Source organism: Phaethon aethereus (genome assembly GCF_964289735.1).
Source record: "Phaethon aethereus genome assembly, chromosome: 6".
Taxonomy (NCBI): domain Eukaryota; kingdom Metazoa; phylum Chordata; class Aves; order Phaethontiformes; family Phaethontidae; genus Phaethon; species Phaethon aethereus.
In genome coordinates this window covers 27,633,299-27,660,563 of record NC_138580.1, presented here as the reverse complement: position 1 = coordinate 27,660,563, position 27,265 = coordinate 27,633,299, and the positions used below count along the sequence as shown (strand labels likewise).

Genomic DNA, 27,265 nt, shown 5'->3' with positions numbered 1-27,265 from the left:
AAAGCAAATTCATGAGTATTTCTAAGGGATTTTACTTCAGCAACTAATTCTTGGGGGAAACGCTGTAGCAGAGAAGCTGAACGGAAGGATTCTGAGCGATTTGGATGTTAGGTGGGCTGAGACTTGCACCCAGCTGGGATGCGCAGTAATTACAGTTGCCACGATGTGGAAAAGTACACTGTGACAAAACGGCAGCACGGGTTTTTTTTTCATACCATATACTTTAACTTCAAATTAAATTGCTTCCACGTGAATGGCAATTGCCACTAGGTCTTAACAAATCTATTGTCTGGCAGAGATCTGTTTATGGTGGGGACCATAGCTGCAGCAGAATACCTCTGCTGAAGACCCTGTGGTGAAGGTAGGCTGTGGCACTGGCAGTGCTGTGACAGCCAGCCCCGAGCGGGGCAAAAGCTCATGCGCCAGAAGCAAAGGGAAACGGAAACCGCTGCTTAAGGACAGCCTTCTGAGCAATAGGAACAAAGTGTAGTATTTCTCCCTATCCTTTGCTTACAGGAAGGGATATATACCCTTTTCTCCCAAAGAAAAAGAAATACGTGGTATAAGCTTCAATTAGTAAAGCGGGGGAATGCAATGATCTGCAGCAAAAGAACCTCTCAATGTAGAGGTTCTACCTCTTAACGGTAGAACCACTGATAACAATAACAACCACCTTTCCACTGCCCAGCCCGACCCTTTTTCAGAGAAGATGATTTTGTAGATTCACTTAAAAAAAAAAAACAAACACAAAAAAGGCAGCAGTGTCGAAAACAAATGTACATAAATAAAAGAGAATAGCTCCATTCCCTTTGTGAAAACAAATATTTATCTCACCATATGTTTGTGTTTGGTTGGGTCTCTGGATGGCAAAGAAGGGGGTTTTTTAATCCAAGAGACATTTATAGATCACGTGAATAGGATTTTCATCCTGATCCGCTCTGCTTGTACTGCTCAGGCAAGCCTTTGCACTGCAATACAGTGCTTTTTTTATATTTAGAATTCTGTTAACTATAAAAGGCAAGCTTAAAAAGTAGTGCATAAGGAATGAGGGGATGTGGGTACTTCTGCAATATTGAACACCATGGCAAGCTTGAGGAGATATCATAGAATCATAGCACGGTTTGGGTTGGAAAGGACCTTTAAAGGTCATCTAGTCCGACCCCTCTGCAGTGAGCATGTAAGAGACATATAAGACCATATCCAGATTCAATGTTCCAGGTACCTAACAGCTGTAATTGGGTTATCATACAAGGACCAGCAGTCAAATTTAGGTCCAGTCACAGGTTAGGTGTAGACAGAAGCTGGGGTCAGGTTTCACCAAGATTTTAATTATGGCCCCTTTTGCTAGAATTGGAAATGCTCATCCTTAGTTACATGGGGCCAGTGCCACCAGTCTCACCAGTTTTGCCCATTCTGCATGGCAAATGTTTTTGCCCAATGCAGAATTCTTTGTTAAACACTGAGGAGGTTTCCTTTTGGTTTTAAGTGCAAAAATGGGATTCTCATCCTTGTTATAATAATAATGATAAATCTCGTAAAAAGATCACATGGTCAAAACCATGCTTGCTTTACCTCCACTCCCTAGGTCTTTATTTCCCTTGTTTCCTGCTCACTGCTGTGGCTACACAAAAGCTGTCCCTGTGGGACGTCCAAGGGCAGCCTGGGTTTGTAGCTAAGCACAGATTCCCACCTACCTTTAGGTACCTTAAATAATGAAGGCAGTTGCCTGTGATTCCTTATACCGGCAGCAGAGAGAGAGACTTCCAGGACTTGGTTCTTCACTTGGCAGCCTATAACAAGCCCAGGGTAACTCCATCCCTGACTTGGTTTAAGCAGGATGGATTCAGGCCGGAGCATTTATAAAAATGACAGTATCAGACTTCAACAGCTGAACATTTGCACTTGCTTGGAGCCTTAGAAATTTTGTTTGCTTGTGACTAGAAAAAAACACTGGAATTTCACCATTTCCTTTATGAGGAAAAAAAGGAAAAACTATTTCACCAAAATGTTTAATATTAGCAGTACCAAAACATTTAGTTTTGCCTAGTTTGTTAAACAAAAAAATCTAGACATGCTATAGGAAAATTATTAATTTGTTCAAAATACAAAGGAAATCAAGTTTTTGCATTCAAAACCTTACTGAAAATGCTTCATGAAACATTTCCATCTCCACAACCTCACGAGCCCTTTCCAAGCAGCTGCATTTCAGTTTTCTTTAGGCGTTCTTATCTGACTTCAACGTTAATGGGCAGCATTATCCAGCTGCTCTCTTTTTCCTGGACAACTGCACTGTGGCTGTACTTTTCTATATTTTGGCTGACATGGGGATTTTTCTGAGGTCGTGAAACCTAAACAGAGGAGAAAAAACTTACTGCCTCATCCTGAGGGGAGAGAATCCTTGACAGAGGAGGGGAGACTATAATAATCAGAAGCCAAAGCCGGAGTACATGATGGGGTGAATGAAGTCCTGCATGTAACACCTGAGCAGCTTTTGCTCTTTCACAGCTTCTTTTGTTTCACCCCAGTGTCTGGCATGGTGCCCTAAGCATTCTGTTCAGTTTATATTCTGGATCCGTATTTTCCATTTTTGCTATGCTTTTTGTGGCTATTATTTCTTTCCGGGCACAGGGGCAGATACAGTGCAAGATTTGTTAGTGGCAGATTTAAATCTCTTGCTGGATGCTCTGCGCAGCCTGAGATTTCTAAGGTATAGGTAAAAAACTTTCCAATGAGTTGTACTTTTTAAAATGAAGACCGGAGCAAAATCTTTGCTGGTCAGCCGAAAATCCAAGGCACTGTTTCTCTGTCATACTTCCATGTGCTGTGTGGCTTTCACTTTTAATTAATCCAGCCCGTCTGGTTTCTCTCAGAAGTCTATACGCTTCTCCATTAATTTGCTGATGAATCCCCTACCGAGTTATAATTATAATCTTCATTGTGATCCTTCTTATGATGACAAAGGAGATAGATAGATAGGATTTTGGCATCAGTATAACCTGACACCAGTACTATTTTAAATGCTGGAATGAGCTCTTCTTTTAAGTATTTTATAAACACCTTCAAAATTACAAAAACATCGTGATGATTAAACAAGTGATTGATAGGTCAGTGCTTACATTAAATTATCCCCACTGCAGTCGCTCCATGGGTGGCATATGAATAGCAGGCAACTACCGTTTTCTTTATGTTACAGGTATGGCAGCTGTAGTTCTTACACCCAAGCAGGAATCTGTCAGGAAGAATGAGCTTCTTCAGTGTTCGCTGCCACCCCGGTGTCTGTGAGCTGCTGAGATCATCTCAAGCAGCTGGGATCCATTTCAGAAGACTAGAGCTGAAGATGGCTTGAATCCTTCCCCTCTCCCTCTGCAGCAGGCACTTCACACTAACCAAACCAAAGCCCATGATATGGGTCATGGATCAGGTCAGTGTAACGGCCTTAGGTGCACAGAGTGTTTCTGGAAGACCGGAGCCAGTCCCTCTTCTGGTTTCATGAACACCCCCTGGTGCTGGAGAGTTTTTTTCCTGTGTTAAGAGCTAATTTATTTGGGGCTTGCAGCCTGCCCTAGTGCTGATTTTTGATGCCAAGATGTTTTCCTAGGACACAGTATTGCCCAGACAAACTGACATTTAGAGAGTGCTCTTACAGACATAGGGAATGTACTGCAACAAACCAGATGTCAACCCTCGGCCTGAAAGGTGAAATTCCGGTATGGGCAGCCGCAGGTTGAAGTTTTTACTATGCTTGTCATTACCATGTTATGATCCCTTACATTATATGTAAGTAAAGCAGCTATTGAATCACAGAATTGCTGATTGTCTAGTACAAACCCCTGCTCAGTGCAGGGGCAACTGGAGCAGGCTGACCAGGACCGTATCCAGAATATCTCCAAGAATGGAGACTCCACAAGCTTTCTAGGCAACCTGTTCCACTGTTTGACCACTGTCACAGCAAAAAATCCCAAGTTTTTTCCTATATTTAAGTTGAATTTCCTGTATTTCAATTTGTGCCCATTCTCTCTTGTCCTTTCATTACATACAGGCTCCTCATTTTCTAGCACAGAGAAGTGTAGCCAAGGGAACTGTGCCTGTCATTACTGCTTCATAAGACATAACTGTATTTAAGCATAAAATTGCACCTCTGGTCTGGAAAGTAGCTGCACAGAAGAGCCAGGTTGGTTGGCAGATAGGTTTCCCTAATTTTCAGTACCACTCCCAGTGTTCAACACAGTCTTCTTCCAAGAATCCATGCTCCCAACTAACTTCTAAATGCATGCTGGCCCCTACGACCCCCAGTCTTGTAGGCTGCAGCTAAAAAACACGCTGAAATGTGCCAGAAGGCAGCTCTAGGCACTGACCTACTCTGGCTGCACTGAGCAACCATTAGCCAGGCCCCCAGTTTTGTCTGTGCCAACTAGCTCTTGCTTAGAAAATCCCCAGCCTGGTTTAGGGAGTGGCATAAGCCAGAGATCATTTCCACTGGGTATTTCGGTTGACCCCCATGGTTTGGGAGCATAAAAGGGCCGGCAGCATGGATGTGAGCTGTGCAGAGCCAGCTGGTCTCAGGAGAGAAAGAAGCCCTTGTGCAGGTGTGGCTGTGGGACCTGACACTGCTGGGCATTTTGCTTGTCTAGCTTGTGCTCTTACCAAATACACTCTTAGGGCAAGAGAATCTTTTCTAGTTCCTTTCTCTTATGTAGCAGGTTTGTAGGTTTTTAAATATGCTCAGAAGTGTTGGTGCTGACCTTGTTGCCCAGCTAAGGCTCTCCAGACTGATACACCCCGCATGATCTGTCATCATTTCTTCACCATCAAGTCTGAGACTATACAAATATTGTTGTGTGCCGAAATCTTCTCAAGACACACCAGGCTGCTCTGAAGGAGCAGGCATAGCACAGCTCCATGTAGGTTGGTGCAGCCGCTTGTGGCAGCTGAGATTTGATCCTGGAGAATAAACACCAAGAAGTCCTGCAGCACACAGCACCCTCCAAACCCAAGAGACCCCAAGCTCATCTGTGGTCCTCACCAGCCTGAGACAGAGGTGGGGGACCATCCTGGGCAGCAAGGTGGCCTCATCCACCAGCCAGGCAGGGTGGTGTGGGGAGCTCGACCTTGTGGAGCTGGGCTGCCTCAGCAGCAAACCAGCAATGAACCAGCAGGTGCTGGAAAGCCCATGAGCCCGGGCTTCTGCTGGGAAGACCACCCAGATGCCTTTAACCCTGAAGAGATGGCTAGCAATCTGTTAAGTCCTGCTGCTGCAGCCAGCAGCGAGAGGACGAAGCGGGTACCTCTGTTAGTCCTAACCGAAGGCTGCACTGCGCTCACTCACGCTTGCTGGTCAGCTGGCAGGTGGGGAGGGGGACGCCTGCCCCCCGGCACCTGGGGCAACAAAGTGACCCTTTCCCACGCAGCACCAGATCAGAAACATCTGGTGGAAAACAGTTCTCCAAAACAGCCCAACCACAGCGACTTCAACGAGAGAGAGGGAACAGCATCCCTTTGCTGCGAGAACCAGTTTTCTCAGAGTAAGGGTACAAGTCCCTTGACTCAAGGGAGACGACGCAAAACATGGCAATATACGGTGGTTTGCATGGTAATATAGGCGGGTTTTCCCAAAGCTTATGCACAATCAGGGTGCTTCTCTGTTCGGAAATGCACAAATGCAGCAAACCAGAAGTCCTAGCCGGGACATCAGAAGGGCAGACAAAAATCTGCACTGATTTTTGGGAGAGAAGAAAAGAGAAGATGAAAACAGCGAAAGGCTTATTTTGACATCTTTAGTAATAATTTAAATCTGAAATATTTTCATTTTAACTCATTAAGCTTACTGACAACTGAAAACCCACACCAAATTCTTATATTAAAGCTTTTTTGATTGCTGGCAAATTAAAACCCAGTATTAAGAATTCAGTTATTCGACATAAAATGCAGTCACCGCAAACTGTTTGCATTAAGGTAGATACAACCGGTCTCAGTCTGCAGTTGCCATGGGCAGCAAAACATTGGGGCAAAATCTTTAGTGGCTCTTTATTGTGTGAGTGACTTGAGCTTGTGAGACACCTTCCTCTTCTGGTTTGCCTAAGGCATTGAAATACCCCAGAGCCAGCATCCAGTACAACCAGAATGTAATTACACTGTGGAAGCACGCTATCTGGCACTCATATTAGCAGTCAGAGCCTGAAAACATGCATTGCTCTCATTTTTTCTGGAAAGCACAAGCAGGAATATTAGTTTACTCAATTTCATTGTGGAAAATGTCAACAAAGTACAGAAAAGGTTGACTCTTCTCTAAAGGCTTAGACCCATTCGTATCAGAGTCGTAGATTCTGTAAAAATGAGTTTTAACACTATTCTTGCTTTTGATCTTGCTAAGAGTCTGAAGAAAAGTCAGGCTCTAACCACTCCAGGGATTTGGGTACAACCGGTGGCAAGCAGGTGAAATGCAGTAATAACCTAACAGATTTTAGTTGGAAATTATAAATTGAGGTCAGACTTTAATATAATTCCACTCCTTCTCTTATCACCTTTCTCGCCTATTTCCAAAACTTTTCAATATCTTTCTTCGCAATAAAGAAAATTTTTCTTTTCTTTAGAAAAAATTTAGAACCTAGTAATTCACCAGCACGAGTGGTACGAGGCTACGTGTCACCAGGGGGAGCTTGCATGCCAGAAATCCCATTGACCTCTTGTAATAACTCCTCTTTCTTGGGCATTGCAAGGAGATTGAAAGCTGAATGTATATAATTTCTCCTCATTCCTGAAAGAAAAGAAAAAAACCTGCTGCCTCCCCTCACCTGTGGAGGGGACAGCTGGCCTGTGGGTACGCTGTTACGCTAGGACACAGGCTCTGCCGCCCCGGTTGCTCAGCCCCTCTCTTCAGCGGTGTTTTCGCTGCCTCCGGCTCATCTCCGCTCAGCTGGCCTCATCTTTCTTGAGTGTAACTGTCTCAAACTGGACACAGTCCCGGCTAAGCTGGGGAGAGGTGCGTGGGTTTCCTATGCCGTAGCAGCTCCTCTCCGGGTACAGGTGCAACCCTGGTGTGCCCCATGCCCCTGTCAGCTGGGAAGATGCCGCTGCAGGGAGCAGCCCGGGAACCTGCACCGTTCCCGGGGCTCGCCAGACACGCGTTTACATGCACTTCTTGCTGCGTGCACTACACGTGCGCTAAAGGTGCACCTTGAGCTGAATCACAGCAAACATCTGAGGTTTCTTTTTCTGCCTCTGAGTGGTCATTAGATCCCTCAGTTCTTTTAAATGTATTCTTAAAATTAGTTATTCTGTAGATTGCTCAGAGCCTGCTGATAATCTCCTCTGGCTATAAAGACCCACAGAATAACGTTGGTTCACAGGTTGGGCAAGCGCTGAAAAACGTGAAAAATCCTTCCACTGTTTCGAGAAAAATTAGCAGCTACACCAGCTGAGAGCTTTTTCAACAACATGCTTTTGGCCCGTGCAGCTCACAGGAAAATGAATCCCTTTTCAGATCCATATGCTTGCTGCAGTATTTCCTGTGTTTTTCTGGTCACATTCACACACATAATTCATGCGAGTGTTCAGTCCGAGCTGTGGGCCTGAAAGGATGTGGTTGAAATCTTCAGGCTGCTCATGTTCTTGTCTCCATGCCAAAGCTCTGGTGGATGGTTTTGGGAACTCTGTGTTCCTGCTAAACTGGGCAGTGTCCCATCCCAAGGGGTGAAGGAAGGGAGAAATTATGGAGGGGAGGAGAACCACATGGTCTTCTTTAGAAAATTTTTGCTTTTCAGTAAATTCAGACTAATAGGCATCCACTTCAAAAGGAAAAAAAAAAAATCAAATCATAAAACCAACCAGACAACATCCCCACCACAAGAAACTCAATGCAGATGGTCCCTAAGAATCAGAAGCAAGGTTTCTCTTAGCGTGACCACAGAAACAAGGACCACATTGTTCAGAGACAGAGATACCACAAAGCCACTTGGACATTTACTCGGGTCGGAGTGAAAAACCTGATGGTAGGAAGCAAAATAACTAATGATAAGCTACTGCCCCTGGAAGAGCAGCTTGTGGGCAGGAGCTGCTCTCGAGGAGAAGCGGGTGCGGGCGGTGGGAGCTCGGCCGACGGGCTGCGAGCCCGTGCCTACTTACACATCCCGTCAGGATGGAGTCTCAGCTGATGGAGTCTCCACTGGAAGGTCATGGGATGATTTTGCTCCGTGCACCATGGTGCCACTCACGCCATTAGAAATTCGCTACAAACATTGGGCTTGCCTATAGCTTGTCACACTGTCTTTTGGCAGCTCTGCCTTTTGTGGGTGGAGATTTTTACAACTGAAATCCGACTTTGTGGAGAGGAAACATTAACAGACACAGAGGAACTGTAGAAATATGCAGCTAGATACAAACACAGGGAAAGCTTTTCGTTCAAGAGTAAATTAAATGAGACATGAGCCCGCAATAGTATGGAGGCTTTTTAGAAAAATGCTGCTTAGAGAGGTACCTCTCTAGTACCTCTGGAGGTACCTCTAGAGAGGTCTCCAGAAGACCCTGTTATAAAGTGAGCGAGCTCCCCGGCTGTCACCCCGCGTGCCAGACCCCCGGCAGTGCCGTAGGAGGAGCGTGCTCTCCCCAGCGGCGCTGATCAGCACAGGGCCCGAGGAGGGCCCAGGACCTGACAAATACACTTGCCCCCACCATACGCGCGATCCCGCAGCTCCCATCCGGGAGCCCCGGAGATGTCAAACACCGCACAGGAGCAGCATGTAATCTAGGTCTTCATTTGGTCATCTCGCCTGGGATCAAATTCAGGATTTTAAATGCTTGAGATGAAACAAAGGGGCAATTAATTACAATAGGACTCGCTGGAGTCGGTGTGTGCCATGTGGCTTGGTTGTTAACCTCCAGCATAGAACATGCAGCTAAAGTCAGGAAATAAAATTTAATGCCCTGCCAAGTGACTGGCTTCATAAGAACCTTACATCTTCTCCTACAAAAATATTATCTTTTCTTCAAAAGCTGTTTCAATTCAGAGCACACCACCGCCAAAATCTCTGGAATTTCACTATAAATATGTCTTATGATATAAAGTAACCAGAACAACACATGTTGCCCTTCCTTGGTTTTCTACTTTACATTTTAAAATAAGTACTTAGTCTCCCACATTCTCTTTCTATAATATTTTATGGTGTTATCTCTTAAAAGGTTGACTTTTCAATGTCATCTGTTACTGCTTAGAAGCAATTAGTGATACTATGATGTTTACACTGCTCTATATTTAGTACAGCAATGCTTAATAACACTGTTTTCAAGTCATAAATGCGGTTTCATGGACATTTCTAAGATTACCCTTCTATAATAAAAATAAAGTCATATCCTTATAAAGAGGACAGTTTAGTATTCATTGCATGAAGACTAGAAAGGACTAGCAGATATGTGGACCTCACGCTGAAGTGAATGAAGGCAGTGGAAATACTCACCTAGACTTCGGTCCGTGTTGGATCAGGCCCTTAAACCACACGTGGTAATTTAGAGACCGATATTAGTGTTCGGCGCAATCTTTTCTTTTTCACGCGCCAGGTAATAGTGGCAGATGACAAGTTATAACACAAACATCCCAGTTTTGCTGTAGAGCAGATGTCAAGCTTAATCTCCACTGAACACCTCGGTCTCTCTAAAGGTACTGTGGTATTTATTGCAGCTAAGGCCAGAGCCATTTTGAAGCAGAAGCCGCCAGCTGTGTGAAATGAAACATATTCAAAGCTGCCAACAGTAAGAAATTAAATACAGATTGCGGCAGCGGCTGCCAACTTTTTGGGCAGTAGCAGAACGGTGGCAGCCAACTGAACTTCAGATGGCAGCAATCTAATGTATCCCATTCACCAACTCAGTGATTCACTAATTAATTTAGCTCAATTTTTTTTTTTTAAATTGTATCCACTGTCATCATACTACTGTACAAATCTGAGGAAGAAGAGGGGAGGGTAGAGAGAGTGAGAAGAGACCAAGCACTGGAAGGTAGCATCTTGGAAAAGAGCAGCATCATAGCCAGGAGATCAGTTCAAGGCCATACTACATGAAGTGGTTTGGTTGTGTCAAGGTGCAGTCTGACTAAGATGTGGGTATATAAATGAAGAGAAGAACTAGTTTTGAAACAAAAGCTGCACTTTTCTTTTGTGACCTGGTTAGGAAAAGGAAAAAACATAATGATACAAGACTGCAGCATGAGTTTTCTTTTCCCAGTGCTGCAGGAGGTCCTGGCAGTCGTGGGACTTCCACCCATGAAACTAAATGCACTGATGGCCCTTTGTCACATCACAACACATGAACAAACAAGAGCAGTGCACACAACCAATGAAGCAGAGCTTTGCCTTCTGTTACCCAAGAAACAAAATATTGGGTTAGATCTTCTACCTAAAAGGAACGGATTGAAGAATGGGTGTCACCAGGCTGAAGAAAAAATGCTGCTGCAGGAACACTGCAACTCTGCTAAGGAATTAGTGGAGGACTCATCTCCAACCTTGGAGATTGCTTCTGCTACTGGATGGCACCTGCTTTTGTAGAGCAGTCCTAGCCATCTGCCCAGTATTTATCAATCACAGCTGTTTCGCCCACTAGAAAAGCAAGGAGGCCTGAAATACACATACAAGACTGAGAGGATAGTTGAAAACCATCTCCTTCTCTTGTGGCCTTGTGGCTCATGTGCAGCACAATCACATTTAAAAAAAAAAAAAACACAACAAAACAGTAGGTGCTTTTTCATCCTTGGAGAGGTTGGGAAGATGTAATACCCTGAGCCAAAGTGACTTACCCAAATAAGAAAAGTCTGACTGAACACCAGCTCAGTCTGTGAATTTTGACAAACCTGGGCTTGATGTTCAGAAAACTGTGTAAGATGTGATATGTTGTGGCTAAAAATTAAGTTTAACCCAGTGTATGAAGCAGAAATCACACAGACACAGTATTTTTCTTTATAGTATGATATGATGTTTCTCGTTCTTATGCTCATGTGTTTGGTTAACACTAGAAACTCTTTACAGAGTTCGCCATATAAGAGGGCAGCCTGTAAAATGATACAAGTTTCTCTAGTCACTGCTTAAGACTTGCAAACTTCATTCCTCTGCCACTTGAAGTAAATTTAGCCTGAGATTTTTGCTCCACGATGATTCTCGTGGGCTCCAAACTCAGTGCTTATCACACTAACAACAATCCTTTATGTCTCTAGACTCTATCTGGGTTCCTTGTTAACCTTCAGTCACAAAGTAATGAGATGCATCAGACATCATCAAGCTGGCCTAAGGGGTTACAAATTTGGATGATGGCCATATACTGTGCTAATTGCTTCTAATAAATTACATATTTCAGGAGGGACATCATGATTTTAATCATTTATTCTGCATGTTGTTTCCTTTGGAGAGAAGAACAAGCAGGCACTAAACAAGCCGAGCATCAGAAATTCATGGCAGAAGCTAGAAAGAACTCATTTAATATCAACCATCATTGTAAATATGAGAATTATGCATGTATCAAATCCCTGGGTCTGAACACTTTGGGAACAGCCAGTGAGTCCTGGTTGTTTTAATGAGTCAAACCAACATGTTGTCTTTGAACGTTCCTTAGATTTATAACAACTCGGATTTAATCCCATTTCAAATGTTGTAGCTGGGACCTAGCTCAAGAAAAAGTCTTTGTTTCTAAGCAAAGAAAAACACATTAAGAAGGGAATTTAAAGGATGTATTTATTTCCCAAAAGGCTGAGAGGGAAAACAGGCAAATGTACCTTTCACCTCGGTGGGGAAAGACTTTACTTATGATTTGATGACAGCGAATTGCAAAGGTGGTCCCATGAGCACAGAAATCTGCAAGAACTTTCTTTAAGCCAGATGAAATTAGCAGGATTTTGATGCTGATCTAAATAGCCTTCTGCAGGGTGAACGAGGATGGGTGAAGGTTTCCTATTTCCCTGACCTCTAGCACACCCACACCAGTGGACTCAATGACATCCTCAAACCACTCAGGAATGCACTTCCTTCGTGGGGGAGACCTTGATGGTATTTAAATAGCTGCTGGTATTAATAGCAATAGCTGGTAGATAACACGGAGACTTGGGAGCTCTAGGGAATGACGCAGGTTGGGAACAGCTCAGGCTCTCTTCTGTTTGCTTTTGTAAACCTTGTTTCCTGTCACTTCAGTCTGCGTTTCTTTTCAAGGAGGAGCTGATATACCAAAAAAAAGGTGATTATCTAGGTAAAAGGAAACCTACCTTCCTACAAAGTATGCCTTGGGATGGAAAGTTGCAGTTGTAGCTCTGAGAATCGAATGTGCTCTTTTGATTTTCTAGCGGTAATGAGATGCCAAGGAACCACCATTAACTGAGATAAGAGCAATCTGTTTCTGCCTTGGCAGCCTAAGCTGTCTGTCACTTGATCCCTCTCTATCTTGGACTTCAATGGCAAGTGTGAGGGGGAAAGGGTGAGAATCCAGCAAGGCTTCCCGGGGGTCTTCTAACCCACTGACAAGAATAATGAAGATATCTCTAAGGATGCTATTTGTGGGTGGATGGATGGATGGATGGTATTGGTGCTAAAACAATTGGACTTCTACTTTGTACAGAGGAAAAAGTCCAAAGGATTTTTCTTGGTTTTGTCATACAAAATGAGAAGCAGATTAGTAAATAGGAGCAACAGGCCTTACACAATGAGAATTGACTGGAAAAGATTGCCCTAGGTAAAACTGGTGACGCTTCAAATTGAGAAACCTTCCTCTGGTTGTTTTTATGGTATTTTTCAGAGGGAGGTTCAAGCCAACCTCTGGACATGAAGAAGAAGATCTTAAAATGAAAGAAAGTGATGGAGATTCAAGATTAGATTAGCGTATGAGAGTATTGGAAGTGATAGGATGAGAGAATTTGAAGTTCAGACATAAAAGCCCAAGAGTAACAGGAAAAAAAAAAGATACAAACAGGGGAAATAGAGGTGATGAATCCTCAGTTAAGAATGGTGCCATACCTAGAAAACAATGTGACGAGAGGTAAATCGCTATACACTGAAAATATGACAGATTAATTTGGTACAATCTTCAGATACTGACTTTTGCCAACATTGCATGCTACCTAAGAGTGTGGAACTAACAAACACTAGTGTAGCAGGGTTAGGAAAAGAGATAGTTTTGAAATAAAAATGAAAAACCTCTTTGACATCCATTAGGTTTGGTAATATAATACTAACAAGAACACTGCACTGAGCTGTTATCTGGTTTGCTGTCTGATCCTCCCTCCTGATTACCACTTAAATCAATAGCTCTCACATTGATTTTTCCAGCGCACTGGATTCCAGTAAAAAGAACAATGCGCTGAGATCAGTCAGCTATTTGCTCCGTCTGTAGGGACTCTGGTGCATTTTCATTTAGGAAAATAAAAGCAGGAGCCAAAGTACACACAAATATATAGTCATAAGAACCTGCCTGTTGCACCATGCCGTGACACTGGCTCTGCAGACACGCGGGTTCATTACAGCTCAAGCTTGCTGCAGCAACTACAGACCTGCCTCGAGCTACAGCAAGCCATTGTAAGGATGGAACCAAAATATTTGGGGGCAATGGTAGAGAAATAATAATACCATCTTTCCGTTTACGTGACTGCTATGGCAGAGGGGAAAGTATGCCCACATTTAACCAAGAAGCTGATCTCCAGATATTTACCATGACATGTAGAACACCAGCAATACTGCATTTTCATTTATTTCAGATATTTTCATCTATTTGCACATTCCACATAACATGTACTATAGTCCTGATACTGTAACTGGTCATCACTACTGTCTGATGTTGCTTCCACACATTTTACCCATGTTAACAATTTCTGATTTTGTTTGCAATCACAAACATGCAGCTTCATTTACCTTTGCTTTGTCTTTTGCTTAGCCATGAAGTCATGAAACCAGCAACCCTTCTCTCACACAGTTTTGTAATTATTTCAATCAACTTGCAAGAAGTGCAGCAAAAATGTTCTCAGTTCAAAGAAGAAATAATCATCTCAAGAGCTACTTGGGGATTTGGAGTCAGGCTGAAGCGTGACTGTCCCCACCGTTTCTCTTGGCCACCTCCCTGCTGCAGGCATAGAGCAAAGCTCGTGCCATGGCCCCTCGTCTCTCCCACAGCTTCGCGCACACAGCTGCTGTCTTGGCTTCCAGGCTCTGTGCCAGCCTGCGAGCTTGGCTAGTTTCTGGGAACTTTGAATTAGCAGCAGCTAAAAACTACTAAAATGCCAGAGAAATGTAAAAAATGAAAATGCTGGTCCCTCTTTTCCACTACAAGTTCTGTTTTATGGAGATCAGAGGTCACAGTTTTACAAATTTACCAGATTACAGTCTATCCCACCTTCCATTAATAGCAGCCCTGGATGATATAAAGCAGCCAAAGAGGATGTAAAGGAGAGGGGCTCAGCATGCAGAATCTCATTCTTTACTGTATATTGAAGACCATATTGTGAATATACTGAGGGAGAAACAGCCCACAGCACATACACATATGCAAAGACATGGGAATAGTGTGTAATTGTGAAGCCTGTTATTCTGAAAATACTGCTGAATAGTGCTACCCTCAACTGCTGTAAAACTAGAATCATTACAAAAACTCAGTTTTCAGTAACGTTTTCACAGCATTGTGTGTTTCACAGTGCTACGTGTTGCTTCCTAATCTCTTAGCCCAAACAAAATAACATTCATGTTTTCATGACATTGAAGAGGAAGGAATAATGAATTTTCTACTTCAAGTCATTTTGAAATAAAAAGGGTGCTATTTATGGCAGTTACAGTATGGTAAATCTGGAACAATCCAGCCTGTTTACAGGAAGGGTTATGCACTTCCAGTTGTCCACCTCTGTACCTGGGAATACTGTCTAGAGAGTTAAGGTATCAAGGAGAGGCATTGGGTGCTTTGCTTTGTTCCGTTTACAAGATATTTCAGGTTAGTTGTGATCTGTCTTGAATCACTTTCCTACTTTGCTACTGCTGCCTGGGAATTAAGTTGATGTAGAAGCAAACTATGCCAGGTACTTCCCCAGGTCTCAGCAGCATATTGAAGATAACACTGGGTAGGCTGCAGGCTCCGAGAGGAGGTGTAAGGACCTGTTTCACAGAGCACTTCATTTGCACAGGATTTAGTTTAGGCTTGTCCAGCAAATTAACACAGCAGTGAGATCAATAGGTATTATTGCTACCCGTGCAAAGCTTCTTCCTTCCACAAATTATTATAATTGACTGTAACAATCTTATTTCCAATATCCAGAATGCAAACTTTATCCCATTTTGATAAACAGATGTAAGTGTTGTGTGGCACCCAAGTGATTTTTTTTAACTGTTGCTAAGACAAGTACTAGAGATCTGAAGCTACAGAATGAGATACGTAGAACTGGTTGATGTGGTAAATTACCTAATGACAGCGGCAGTATTTCACACAACAAATCAGATACCCTACCTTTTTTGCCAGGTAATAAATTGTGTTAAGCAGAAGGAATGAAAATTGAGGCTATTCATTATCTATCAAGAGACACCCGACAGGATAGCCTTTGGTCTGCCGGCTGAAAATGATCCTGCACTGACAAGTGTCAGGCTGAGGTGCTGGTGAATCACTATAGATCTTGCTTCGCTGCAAGCATGGTCAAGTCAAACTCCGTTCAGAGTCAGCTGAGAAACAAGTCCTAAATGTAGCTGTTCTGGTCCCGGCTAATATTCCTGCTGCTTCTACGTTCATTCCTGAACCGCATGTAAGTCCTTTAAACATTTACTGAGATTTCTCATTTCCCCTTGTCTTCACACTTCCTATGATCAGATACCCAGCTCACAACTTTGGCTATCCTCCTTTTCACAGCTGCCTGGAAAGGGAGGCAGAACGTACCGGAGTGGTTTAAATAAGAAACAGGGGGCTGTATGGAGCCAGCACTGCTCAAACATACGTATTCTAGGAGTTCCCTTCACTGTTTGGGATGGAATTATCTGTTACCTCAAACTAACAAAAGTATCGAGGCTTTGCAAAAAAAGACCCTTTTTAAAAAAAAACAAATTAAAAAAATTGCCACTGCTGCAAGATGCTGTGGTGAGGATAGACAGATAGGTGGTGAGCAGCAGGCAGATGGTCAAGGCCAGACAGCCACTTCAACGTGCGCAACCGGCGATGGCCGAGCATGAACTTCTCTTGGCTGTCAGAGCCGTAAGCGCCATCGCTCGCACCCCAGCGCATCCTCTGCGAGGGAAGACGCAAAGCCACGGCGCAAGGGGAGCGTGCCCAGACAGGGCAGAGACAGTACCTGCACAGTACCTTTGAGGGCCGGTGGGGTGAAGACGCTCTGCTTCCTCTGCTTGGGAGAGCCGCTCTGGGACTGGGGAGGGACAAAACACAGAGAGAGGCTGTTAGAGATGGGGAGAGGTTCCTGCCCGTGACAGCTCCGGGTCTTGCCCCGCAGTTGCCTTCAGAGGGTGTGCACACCAATCTGAAAAGTTGCTAAGAAAACTGCGTTGTATAAATCTGGTGCCAGCTCCTGGGCTTCTGTGGAAAAACTAAGATTAGATTAAAAAAATAAGTGTTTAATGGACAACCCTTATGGCTCCCAGGCAAAACAGACCAATGCTACTGAAAATTACCCTTCACTCTAACAAAATACAGTTAAGCATAAAATTAAGGTACCTCGTGCTTTTAACAGTCTATGTAACCAATTCTTACAAGGCAAAAAAATGTTAACACATATTAAAATAGCTGCAAGGTTTACATTGCCCAATATTCTAATTAAATACAGTGTAATGAATGATTATATGTGTACCTATGTGTACCTATATGTACAGGTAAGATAGGACTGAAATTATTAATGTATACATTTTTATATAAATAAATGGAAGATCCCTCCCCCTGTGCTTTTTCAATGTGTCTATTACTCCTAAAACAATAATTTCAGCAACCAATCACTCAGCCTTTAAGTGGGCCTGATTTAAGTGATATATTTAGACACATTTAAAGTTTTTATCGCCACAAAATCACCAATATGCACAAAAGATTAATTATTCCAAAATAATGGTAGTAAAATTACACATAGAGTAACAGTAGTATAATCATACCACTGTATAGTTAGCAAAACCTAACTGGAATATATTCCAGTGCTAAAGCAGAGCAACTGTTGCAAAATGAAAGCAGTTAAGTTAGTGTCTGTATTAAACCAACGTGAAATATATCCATATACAAAGGATAATAAAACTACATAAGGTCACACACACAGCGAGCTTTTGAAGACATAAGCACCAAGGAAAGGTGCTTATGTCTTTCCTAAGGAAAAGGTTAAAAAACAGCTGTGTGTAGGCAAACTTTACTTTTTCTCATCTAATCAACTTCGAGTTGTATTTGGTCATAACAATGTTGCCTTTTCCCAAATATTTGCTAAAAATGCCTCTTTCCCTGAGTACTTTGACTGGTATAGCCTGTGAATTTTAATCAGATCTGCTTCTTCAGGGAACATTTGAGGTAGGTCTTAAGAAAACCATTTTCACACAAGTATGGCCAATCCTATTGCCTTACCTTATCGCAATGGATGGGATGACAACACTTTTAAATAAAATATTGTCTTCATTTGAAAGAGAAAGCTATTTATAAACACTGTGGGATACGTTGTTGATCCTCGCCCCAGTAAATCTTTATAAGTCTGTATTTGAGTCCAAATTTGAACCAATCAATACCTCCTACTGCTATTTAAAGCGCTGCCCGCTTCCCTGAGCAATGGCTGAAGGAGAAAGAGATCAGGGAGTGGCAGGAGCTGCGGAAGGGGAGGTTAGAAAAGGAGACCAGAGGAGCCGACTTTTAAACTCTTGTGCAAACACCACCAGTGCGCTGCCTGCCGGGGGCTTGGCAAAGGGTGGGAAGAGGGGAGAGGCGCTTGCAATGCTTTTGTAGACCAGCAGTGATCCGCAGACCCGAAGCAATGCCGGGTGGGTCGACCTGCCAGGGTCGCCTTGGGCCGAGTTCGCTAGGATTTGCCAGGGCATGGCAGCGAGGCAGAGGGGAGATTTCCCTTTCCCAGTTCCCTGCTACAGGGAGGAGGGAAGGCCGGCAGAGCTGGGATGCAACACAGCTTTACACAGTCTCAGTTTGAAAGCGATGGTCCTTAGAAGGCTGCGCTACTGGCAACGCCGTGATAATGTAAAATAAAATGTTAACCAGCATGGTTCAGTGAGTTTTAAAGGAGTTTTAACAATCGAACTATTTTAACAATAAATATGTTAAAAAAAAAAAATTCACTTACCTCTGCCTGTGAGATGTTTGTTCTCTTCTCGTCTTTTTCTAGAGGAAAAGATACGGGAAGAGAAAAGTTAGTATGAACGCATTTCTCAGGGCTAACCCTTGCGACTCTGCCCCGAACCCTACAGCACTGTTCTAAATAAGAACCTACCCTTCTGATTTACAGCTTCTCCTTCTCTTTTGTCTCTCCCAGAAAACCAGAGGCCCTCATCAGCACTTAGACATAAGCACTACCTCCAAAGCACTTAACTCCCACTTTTTGCCTGCAGATTGACAGCAGGCGCTGGAGTGCCCTTTGCAGCAGGTCCTTCGGCCGGCTTGCAGCCAGGCCCCTGCGCTCACCGGTGCCCGTCAGGCTACCTGGCTGCTCTGCCCAGGGACCGACCGTGCTTTCTTCTGTGGCCAGAAGAGGCTTGGTTTCCAAACGGCGTGCAGCAAACTGACACAGGGCTCTGCCAGGCTCAAAAAATAGGAAGAACCTCACCTCAGTTAAGTTATTAACATACCAATGCTGGTACTGAAGAGCGCCTAACAGCAGTATGTAAAATTAGCAAACCAAAGCTTAACAAAGACCAAGCTTTCATTTTAAAAGCTTCATGACATTACTGGACTGAAATTTTTCATAGAACTGCTTGCTTTTCCTGCCTTAGTGTGATTTGGACTATAGGCATGGCAGAAATGGCCAATACTAATTAAAATAAACATCTCTGAGAACCTGTCTGAACAACTAAGTAAAATTGCATGAAGCAGATGAGGGTTAAGGATTTTCCTAACCATTGCACTTAACCAGTTTTTCATGAGATTAAATTATTTTTCTGCTGTTGTCTTGATGTGGTTAATGGCCAGAAATTGTCTGTCTGATGATGATGATGATGATTTCCCAAATGTTTGACAAAGATAATGTAGGACCTTTGACGCACAGTAGTTTGGAGCTCTAAAATAAAATGCCATTAAAAACAGAGACATCAATCTCCTGCTGTATCAACGCCCCTTCTAAAATTTTCCACTTGCAGATATCACTGTGCAATTTCCACTGAGGTATGGCAGATCTGTAAATGTAGGTCTGAGGGAGGAATTAGGTCTAGGCAATATCACTTTATCTAACTTATCCTCTAGGTACTGGCTGCTTGTGGTGTGCTGTGTGTGAGGGGATGTCCCCATCCAGGCAGACGGATTGCGTCTTCTGTCGTATTCTTTACCATTGTACCTGTGCATCTTGCAAACATTAATTGACTTAGTGGGTATTTTCAATGTATGTATATCCTGTTACCTTTATACGAAAGGCATTCAAATGACTCATACCCGAGGTTAAAAAGTGTAGCTGAAAACAGTGCTGATTACTGAAGCATGGTCCCACAGATACAGAATTAGACAGGACAATCAGGAGGCCAGTTCCTGTCATTGACATTTGTATTAACTTTAGTAAGGTGACTAATCTCTTCCTTGACTTCCTTACCTGTAGATAAGTATAGCAGTGCCTGTTTAAGTATAGCAGTGTCTATTCACCTTTGTAAAGCACTTTGGGCTATGAAGTTAGGCTGGATAAACGGGTGACTATTCACGTGCTTGTAATCTTTCTTACTAGTTGTATACCAGACACTGACTTCAATGATTCAACATTGGATTTTATTTTTTTTTAGCTGAGGAACCTGTATTTTGTTTGGAGGCTGAAATTTGAATAAATCGGGAACTTTCAACAGAAAACAGTGAAAAGTAAGTTATATCCCATTTCTTCCTGAAACTCTAAACTTGCCCAGATTAAAAATATGTTTTGCGAAACCAAGCTGAGGCTTGCAAAAGGAACAAAACCTGCAATCAGCAGCTTTGTCAGGTTTCAGGTCTTGTTCCTAAGGACACACACAACTCCAACCCTGGACATGCATGTTTGGTGTTCTTAGTGGGGTGACATTAAACCTACCAGAACTGGAAGGCTTCCAGCCTTTCCTTTCACCCAGCAGCCCTTATATGAGAAGCAACTTTGGGAACAAGTACTGGTCCTGTATGGAGTTAGAGAAATCATTCATATCCACAGGGCAATTAGTGCCAATGAATAGCAGCAGACAACGTGGAAATTTAAGAATGGCTTAAATCACACAAAATCACACAAACAAACACTTTTTCAAATCCAGCAAACAGAGAACAGAAATTAACCTAAAGGAGCAAAAGAGACAAACCTGAGGCAGCAGAAATGAAGTGTTTCAAGTGCATTGTGAGATGAAGGGAAAGGTAGAGCTGGTTGGAGATGCATTTTGGTCAATGGTACATTTTGACATGCATTTATTTTTGAGGACAGAAAAAATATTGCAAACTTATTTTTGACAGGAATTTTCATGGATAAGACTCAATGGACAGTATAGATTCTTAAGGAGAGCTGACAAGGAGTGGGAATGAGGGAGGCTGAGATCCCTGAGTGCCATAGACTGAGGCAGAGTAGAAAATAAACAAAAGCTCTTTCCGTAGAGGAGGAAGAAAAGATGAAAGGCAAGGAAACACAGAAGGAAGATAGAACTGCTAGTGTGTAGTTGAGGTAGTAATGAGAGACAGGGACAGTGGGGTTGTAACAGAAGTAAAAGGGGGAATTCAGTGGTGACAGAGAGCAGAGGTGGAGTGCAGTGTGGGCTGGAGCTCAGTCAAGAGCTGCCTGAGGAAATACTTAGAGCTATCTTGGTCTAACTGAAGGATTACATTAGTAATTGTGTGAACATTCTTCCTTGGACAAATAGTGTTTTCCAGTGTAGGTTATAGTGCTTTGAAAGCAGTCTAAATAAATTAATGAAAGCATGTTCTTATAACAGTCTTACTAAGAAAGTGTCCTTGTGAGAGTCAATGCGTGTAGGAATCGATGCTCTCACTACAACAGGTCAGTTCTGGCATGAAGAGATTGCACATAGAAGATCTCTGCGACAGCAGAATTTATGATGAGAATGGAAGGTACAAGGTAACAAAGAATAGCTTCAGTTAGCTACTGCAAATCAGACATATCTACCTATGGAAGTCAAACAAGGCACGCATTTCCCACCCTTACATCCGTCTCAAATCCATTGACAATTATAAGCTGAATTTCTTTACTGAACTCTTTGAGCATAAATTCCTCTTGAGAAGGGTCAGGAAATAATCTGAAACTCAATCACAAACATCAGACTGTGATATTACTTGATTCACAGGAAAGAATGAAATCCCTGGGTTCTCAGCATCCTTTAGTTCCCATTGAATACTGCGCAGTCAGGATTCTGCTCACAAAAAAAAACCCCATAGTAATACAGAATGAGAAATTTCCTTATCATGTTTGTAACTAGGCAATTATACCATGAAGAATGTGAATTCAAGTGATCAGCTATTTCTCTTTTATATGAAACAAAACCCAAGCTCTCTGTAGATACCTTCTCCCTACAGGTTTGCTTTCTTTTTAGGGCCAGGAGGGAAGGAGACTCTTTAATGATGCTCCATTTTCCTCCCTCACAGGCCATAACATCGCTCACAGAACACAGTACAGCTGTACTATATTCCAAATCTCAACATATGGCTTTTTTCCACTTTAACTTATTCTTGGCTGCTCTAATTAGCTAACAGGAATCTAATTATTCAAGTCATTTCTTTACAGTTTTTGTGGTTTTGTTTTAAAGGGGTATAATAGAAATCATATGAAAAGTTGAGAACAGATTTGTACATACTCAAGTTACTGGAAAGTCAAGGTAGGTAAAAATAAGATTGGAGCTTTGTTTAGAGGTTTTCTACACCTGTGCTGAGGAAAGAGCAGTGGGGGGCTTTCCCCTGTGCTGAGTCAATGACATCAGAGGCCAGCGTGGCCCTTACCTCATGCAGACCAGAGTAGCACCTGGCAAAATAAACAGGGCTTCAGGCTTTAGTCAGTGTTCTCAGGAAGAGAAATGGTCCATGTTCATCAATGAAAGGTTCAGTCTAAAGGATATTTCTGTCAGTCCAGATATGTACACAGACTTTCTGAAATGAAGCCTCATTTCTTTAAGGAGACACACTTCTGAAAGTCCACCTACCTGCAGAGAGCCCATTTCAGCATTAGAGCTCTAAGCTTTGGTCTCTACCCAGGGCAAAACCTCACCCACTTGCAAGGAAACCTGAAATATGCTGAGATGTGGAGGAAGGAACACCAAGAGATTTGTCTCCCACATGCTATTGTTAGCGTAACTCTTTTGAATGTTTGTCAGCACAGCCACCCAGCCAAGCTGACATAATAAGCGGAGCTACCCCAAAGGTGTCATTATGTGAGGTCAGAAACGAGCCAGGTGGAAGGAGGCTGGCTATAGCCAGGATAACAACCGCTTGACATCGCTGATCGCTCTTCCTGTGAATCTCCACTGTTGTGCAAATGGCCTGAGTATGCTGGGAGAGGCCTTACGGTCTTTTTAGAGTAAGATCAAAATTCATCTGCCTCTCTTCTCCCACTGGATAATGTTAATGCACTTGGAGCAGCTATGCAGGGCAAGAGGTGACCTAGTTTAAAAGACTTGGCCTCTGATATCACCCATGCGCTCTGCAGTGGAGTCATCCGGCAAAGGCTTATCTCATCCAGCTAAGTACCCTGCTTGCTTTCCCCTTGGCAAGAGCAAATAAAAGCCGTTTCTGTAGGGTTTCAGTCAGGCACTGGAGGAACAGAACAGTTCAGAGAGGCAAGCTTTTATGCAAGAGAAACTCAGTAAGAGGCATAATTGTTGGAGAAAGCTCCATGTAGGGAGTTTGGAATTTTCCTCGGGAAAACAAAGCTGAGAAGTTTCAGCTAAAAATCACAGGGGGCTGATAGGACTTTGGAGTTGGTTAGTTTTTGTCATAGCGTCCACATTTTCCCTTAAAAATAATGAACACAATACTCTTTAGTTGCTCAGATAGTGGAAATAGCCCATGAGCCACATGCTTAGAACAGGTTTTAGTTAAAGAATGGTTTAAACAAGAATGGTTTGAATCTGAAAGAAATGAGCCTGAAGAGAGACTTTAAGAACACAATGTCATGGTCAATCTGGAGCCTTCTGGAGCCATCCTGCCCCCACCCCTGTATAAACAGTGCCACTGGAGAGAGCAAAGTAGGTGAACAGGAGCACGGATACAGCCTTTCACATGCAAACTTTAGTGCAGGACACCCCAAGCTAGAGACAGAAATGAGATGATGCTACTGCTATGAAATGGTTCAGCCTGTTTAATTTCATTACAGTAGTTTTGATGAAATGTTGCCATGGCCAGACAATACTATGACTGTGAGCAAAACTTTCTCTCAAAACATGTGAAAGAAATGAACTGATTCCTGACTTCTGATCAATATGATCAATGATGACATACAGCTGGAAAAGGAAAATAATTTTCCTTGCTCTGGCGCCAGCTCCGGCTTCACTTAGCCATCTCCTGTGATGAAGAGAAGGGTGGTTCTCTCCTCCTGCTGCGGGGTCAGGGGATGCTTGTGTGCTCGGGCAGTGGGCAGCAGAGCTCTGCTCCCAGTCTTGCTTGCTACGTGCTAATTGTGCAACAAGGCAGATCACCTGTTTCAAAACCTTACATTTAAATGGATGACCCACATAATTTTAGGAACTAGGAAAAGAAACAGATAATTTTCCAAATAATTCTTCATTCTCCAGCCACTTAGTGGCAATCAAACTTGACATTTGCTTGAAAATTTCGTTTCAGTCATTTCACATTTCAATTTCTTCACCAGTAAAATAAGGATATTTTTAAATCTACCAGCTTGCTTCACTGGTTTTTGACCATCACTGTTTGTATTTGCCATTGGTATTTATAAAACAAGCTCATTGAAATCCGATTCAGAAATTGGCTGACATAATGCCATTTTGGTTTTTCTGCTATCAAACCTACTTTTCCTTTCCTCCAGAAGACAAAGTAAGATCAAAAAATATTTCATGCTGTGCTTTTGCCAGAGTTCTAACTACACATTGCCATATCAGCTAGCATCTCATGGCTTTTTGCTAAACCACTGAGGTAAGAAATGGAAAAAAGTCCAAAAAGGCAAACATAGAAAATGCTTATGTAGTTAATTGTTTGACTTCTGCTTGCTGTTTTTTATTTGCCTGTATCTATCAATGAAAACTTGACTACTGCTATAGATGTAATTACATTTAATTACGAAAAAACATCCTGGTAAGCCCTCCTGGCATGAGTGTATGTTTCTGAAAATCTTGACATTGCAAAAGCACCTTTTTAAACTCCAGTACCCCAGCTGCTGCAGTAAGTGTACCTGGAGGGTCTGCTCCCCTCCTCAGTCAAGTGCTGACAAGAGAGTGTGTACATTGTGGTTCTGCTGCCTCTCATACACTAATCGGCATCTAAATTACTGCCTGGCCCTTCAGGGAACACTAGTAACAAGATTTGTATAGGAAATATTAATAAAAACATAGGGGAGGGAGGAATTCGCTATACACACAAGCATTTGCACGCTTATTCTTTCAGGCGTTTGCAGTTAAGGTTTGTAGCGTGGGAAAAGTCCCGCGTTACCCTGACAGCACCGTCATCAAGAGACCTCTCGTCACTCAGAGGTGATCATACGGTAGCTTTTCCAACTAGCTCCTGACTGTAACCAGCCCTACGCAGTTCACCAAAATGCCACAGGCCAGATGAGTCAGCTATTTGGACATTTAACATTTTCTTTCCAGGTAAATTAGCCCATTTATATTTACATAGCTCTGTATTTCCCACCTTCAATATTCAAGTAGCCATTACTAGTACTGAGAGTAGGGGCAGCAATCTCCTTTGTTAGACCAAATCCTTCCTAATGGTGCTCAAAGTCAACCTCTAAATGAAAAGAACGATCATTTTTTTCCTCCCAACACACACAAAAGCATCTGATCCAAACAGCATTTATATCTCTCAACATCATACAGACAGTATCCAAGGACCCACTTTCAACTGCACAGCCATAAGAATATGAAATAAAACCACCTTTCATAAATTACATAGGTCAAAAATTCTTTAAAACATACATTCTGAGATCATAATCTGGTTTGGAAGAAACTGGAGACATTACAAACCTCAAATGTGAATCTAAATGTACTTGTTTATACCACACGAATCTCAGAAGGGAATTATAGTGCCTGATTCACCACCTTGTTATTCCAGTTTCATGCCAGACTCATGGAAATCAGTCTAGTTTTACTGGTATTAAACTAGAATGTAACAGTAATGAATCAAGTCTGCAGCCTTACCACAGAGCAGGCATGAATTATTACAAGCACAAAAAATCATCCCTCTCTTAGGCATTTTGTTTTCAACTTTTCATTCTCCCTCCCTATGATACCTGTTAAAAATAAATATAAAACAAATTCTAAATAAGTCCCATAAATTAAATATAGCTTCTCAAAATATACATTAGAAGAGAATTCAAATATAATTCTTTTTCTCCTTTCTTACTAATAAGGACTGAGCTGTTCTGTCTGCTGCCTTGGAGTTACACTTCTGCCTGACTCTGTGGTCTTCCAGCTGCTGCCAGCTCTGCAAGGCTCTTCCTGAACACTGTCCTGGCTTTGAATGACAGAAGGCAAAACAGGCGTCGTGGAAAAACATGTCATGAAAAAATCCTTCCATGCCGAAGTTTCTTTTCCTCATAGCACAAGAGTCCCTGTTCCGTAGCCCTGCTCCATGAGAGGGTCAGGTGAGCGAGGAACGTGAAGCAGACCTTCCGGACATGAAGTCCCTCATCCATCATATGGGGACAATTACGGACTTGGCAGCTCTTCCCAGAGAAAGTAATCAACCCAGAGAGAAATAAGCTTGAAATAAACATTCTGTTTGGATCACTAGTGTAAAGATTGACTTTAAATCACAGTATAAACAATGCTAGGCTTGAAGTTGCTTTCTTCTACTTGCTTTCTAAATAGCACAAACTCCTCTTTTCTGAAGGAAACTGAGATGGCTTTCAAAGAACAACTGACTAAATATGAGGAACTAGGTTGAGGTAAGTAAAAGCCTTTTCTTTCTTTTGATCTCTCATATGGACATTTTCTGGACCCAATATAAATCTCTTACTAGATTACCAGGAATGACTAAGAGATAAACTTTTCATATAATTTGCAGCTGACCAGTGTGGACTCATGGCATCAGAGCTGGGAGGAACCTCTGGCAATAACTTCACCTGGCCTGAAACCTGACAGTGAAAGAAAAGACTTGTGCAAAGGAAATAGGAGGGCAGTGCAGATAAAGACGGCTTTTGAGAGGTTAGAGGAGGGCCAGAGTTGTTGAGTGACTGCCAGAAAATACTCAGAGAAACAGATTCAAAGAGCAGAAATGTGCCTCTGAACTGAATATGCCCAAGCAAAACATACTGCCAGACTACTAAATATTTGCAAATAATGGCTACTGTTTTACCAAATGTTATCAAAGCACTTACATAAAAACTTCCAAAATAACTTGCAATTACTTTGTCCATTGACTCAGTCATAACAATGTATGTTTGTGAAGACTTAACACGTTCATTAAATATTTTCAAATGCAGAAGGAAGCTAAGTACCTTGAGAAGACAGTTACCCAGAGTTGTGAATTCACCAGTAATACTAAATAGTATTAGTAACGTATTACTTCGCAGCTGCTTGCTTGCTTGATGTTCGTTCTATATTCAAAAGACATACTGAAGAGGCTGAAGATCTAAATACAACTGAGGCAAAGATCATGAAGAAAAATCCATGGTCACCAGAAATATAATACTAGCTGATCCTCTGATACACATTTAAACCATTTCCTAATAGCTTCATATGCAGGAACCAATTGTGGTGGAAAATGGCGCTGAATTGACCCACTGATTGCACTCTGTGTATCGCAGTTACAGCTGCAACAGCCATCACTGAGCGGTTCCTTTCTCAGTTGTGAGCTCTACGAGTATTCTAAGTTCTAAAATAAAAACCAGCAGCAGCAGCAGCCAAAACTAAAAAAGTCAAATATTTCTTAGCATGCTACAACTCATAAAGTCATGTAAAAAAAAAAAATCTTAGCTGAACAGTTGTGTATTATACATTCTGGAAAGTGACATTTGCCAGGGGAGAAGAAAACAAAC

At 42.5% G+C, this 27,265-nt stretch overlaps 1 protein-coding gene across 1 annotated transcript in view; it reads right to left on the bottom strand.

The window, feature by feature from the left end:
- The window catches only part of PPP1R1C (protein phosphatase 1 regulatory inhibitor subunit 1C), a gene marked incomplete at its 3' end in the record, with an annotated part of 51,255 nt that overhangs the window by 11,641 nt on the left and 12,349 nt on the right, over positions 1 to 27,265 (bottom strand). Inside the window, exons 3-4 of the mRNA XM_082001747.1 lie at positions 18,251 to 18,288; positions 16,285 to 16,345 (exon numbers count right to left, since the gene is read on the bottom strand). Coding sequence (XP_081857873.1) covers positions 16,285 to 16,345; positions 18,251 to 18,288 — 99 coding nt within the window. The remainder of the gene's footprint in view (positions 1 to 16,284; positions 16,346 to 18,250; positions 18,289 to 27,265) is intronic.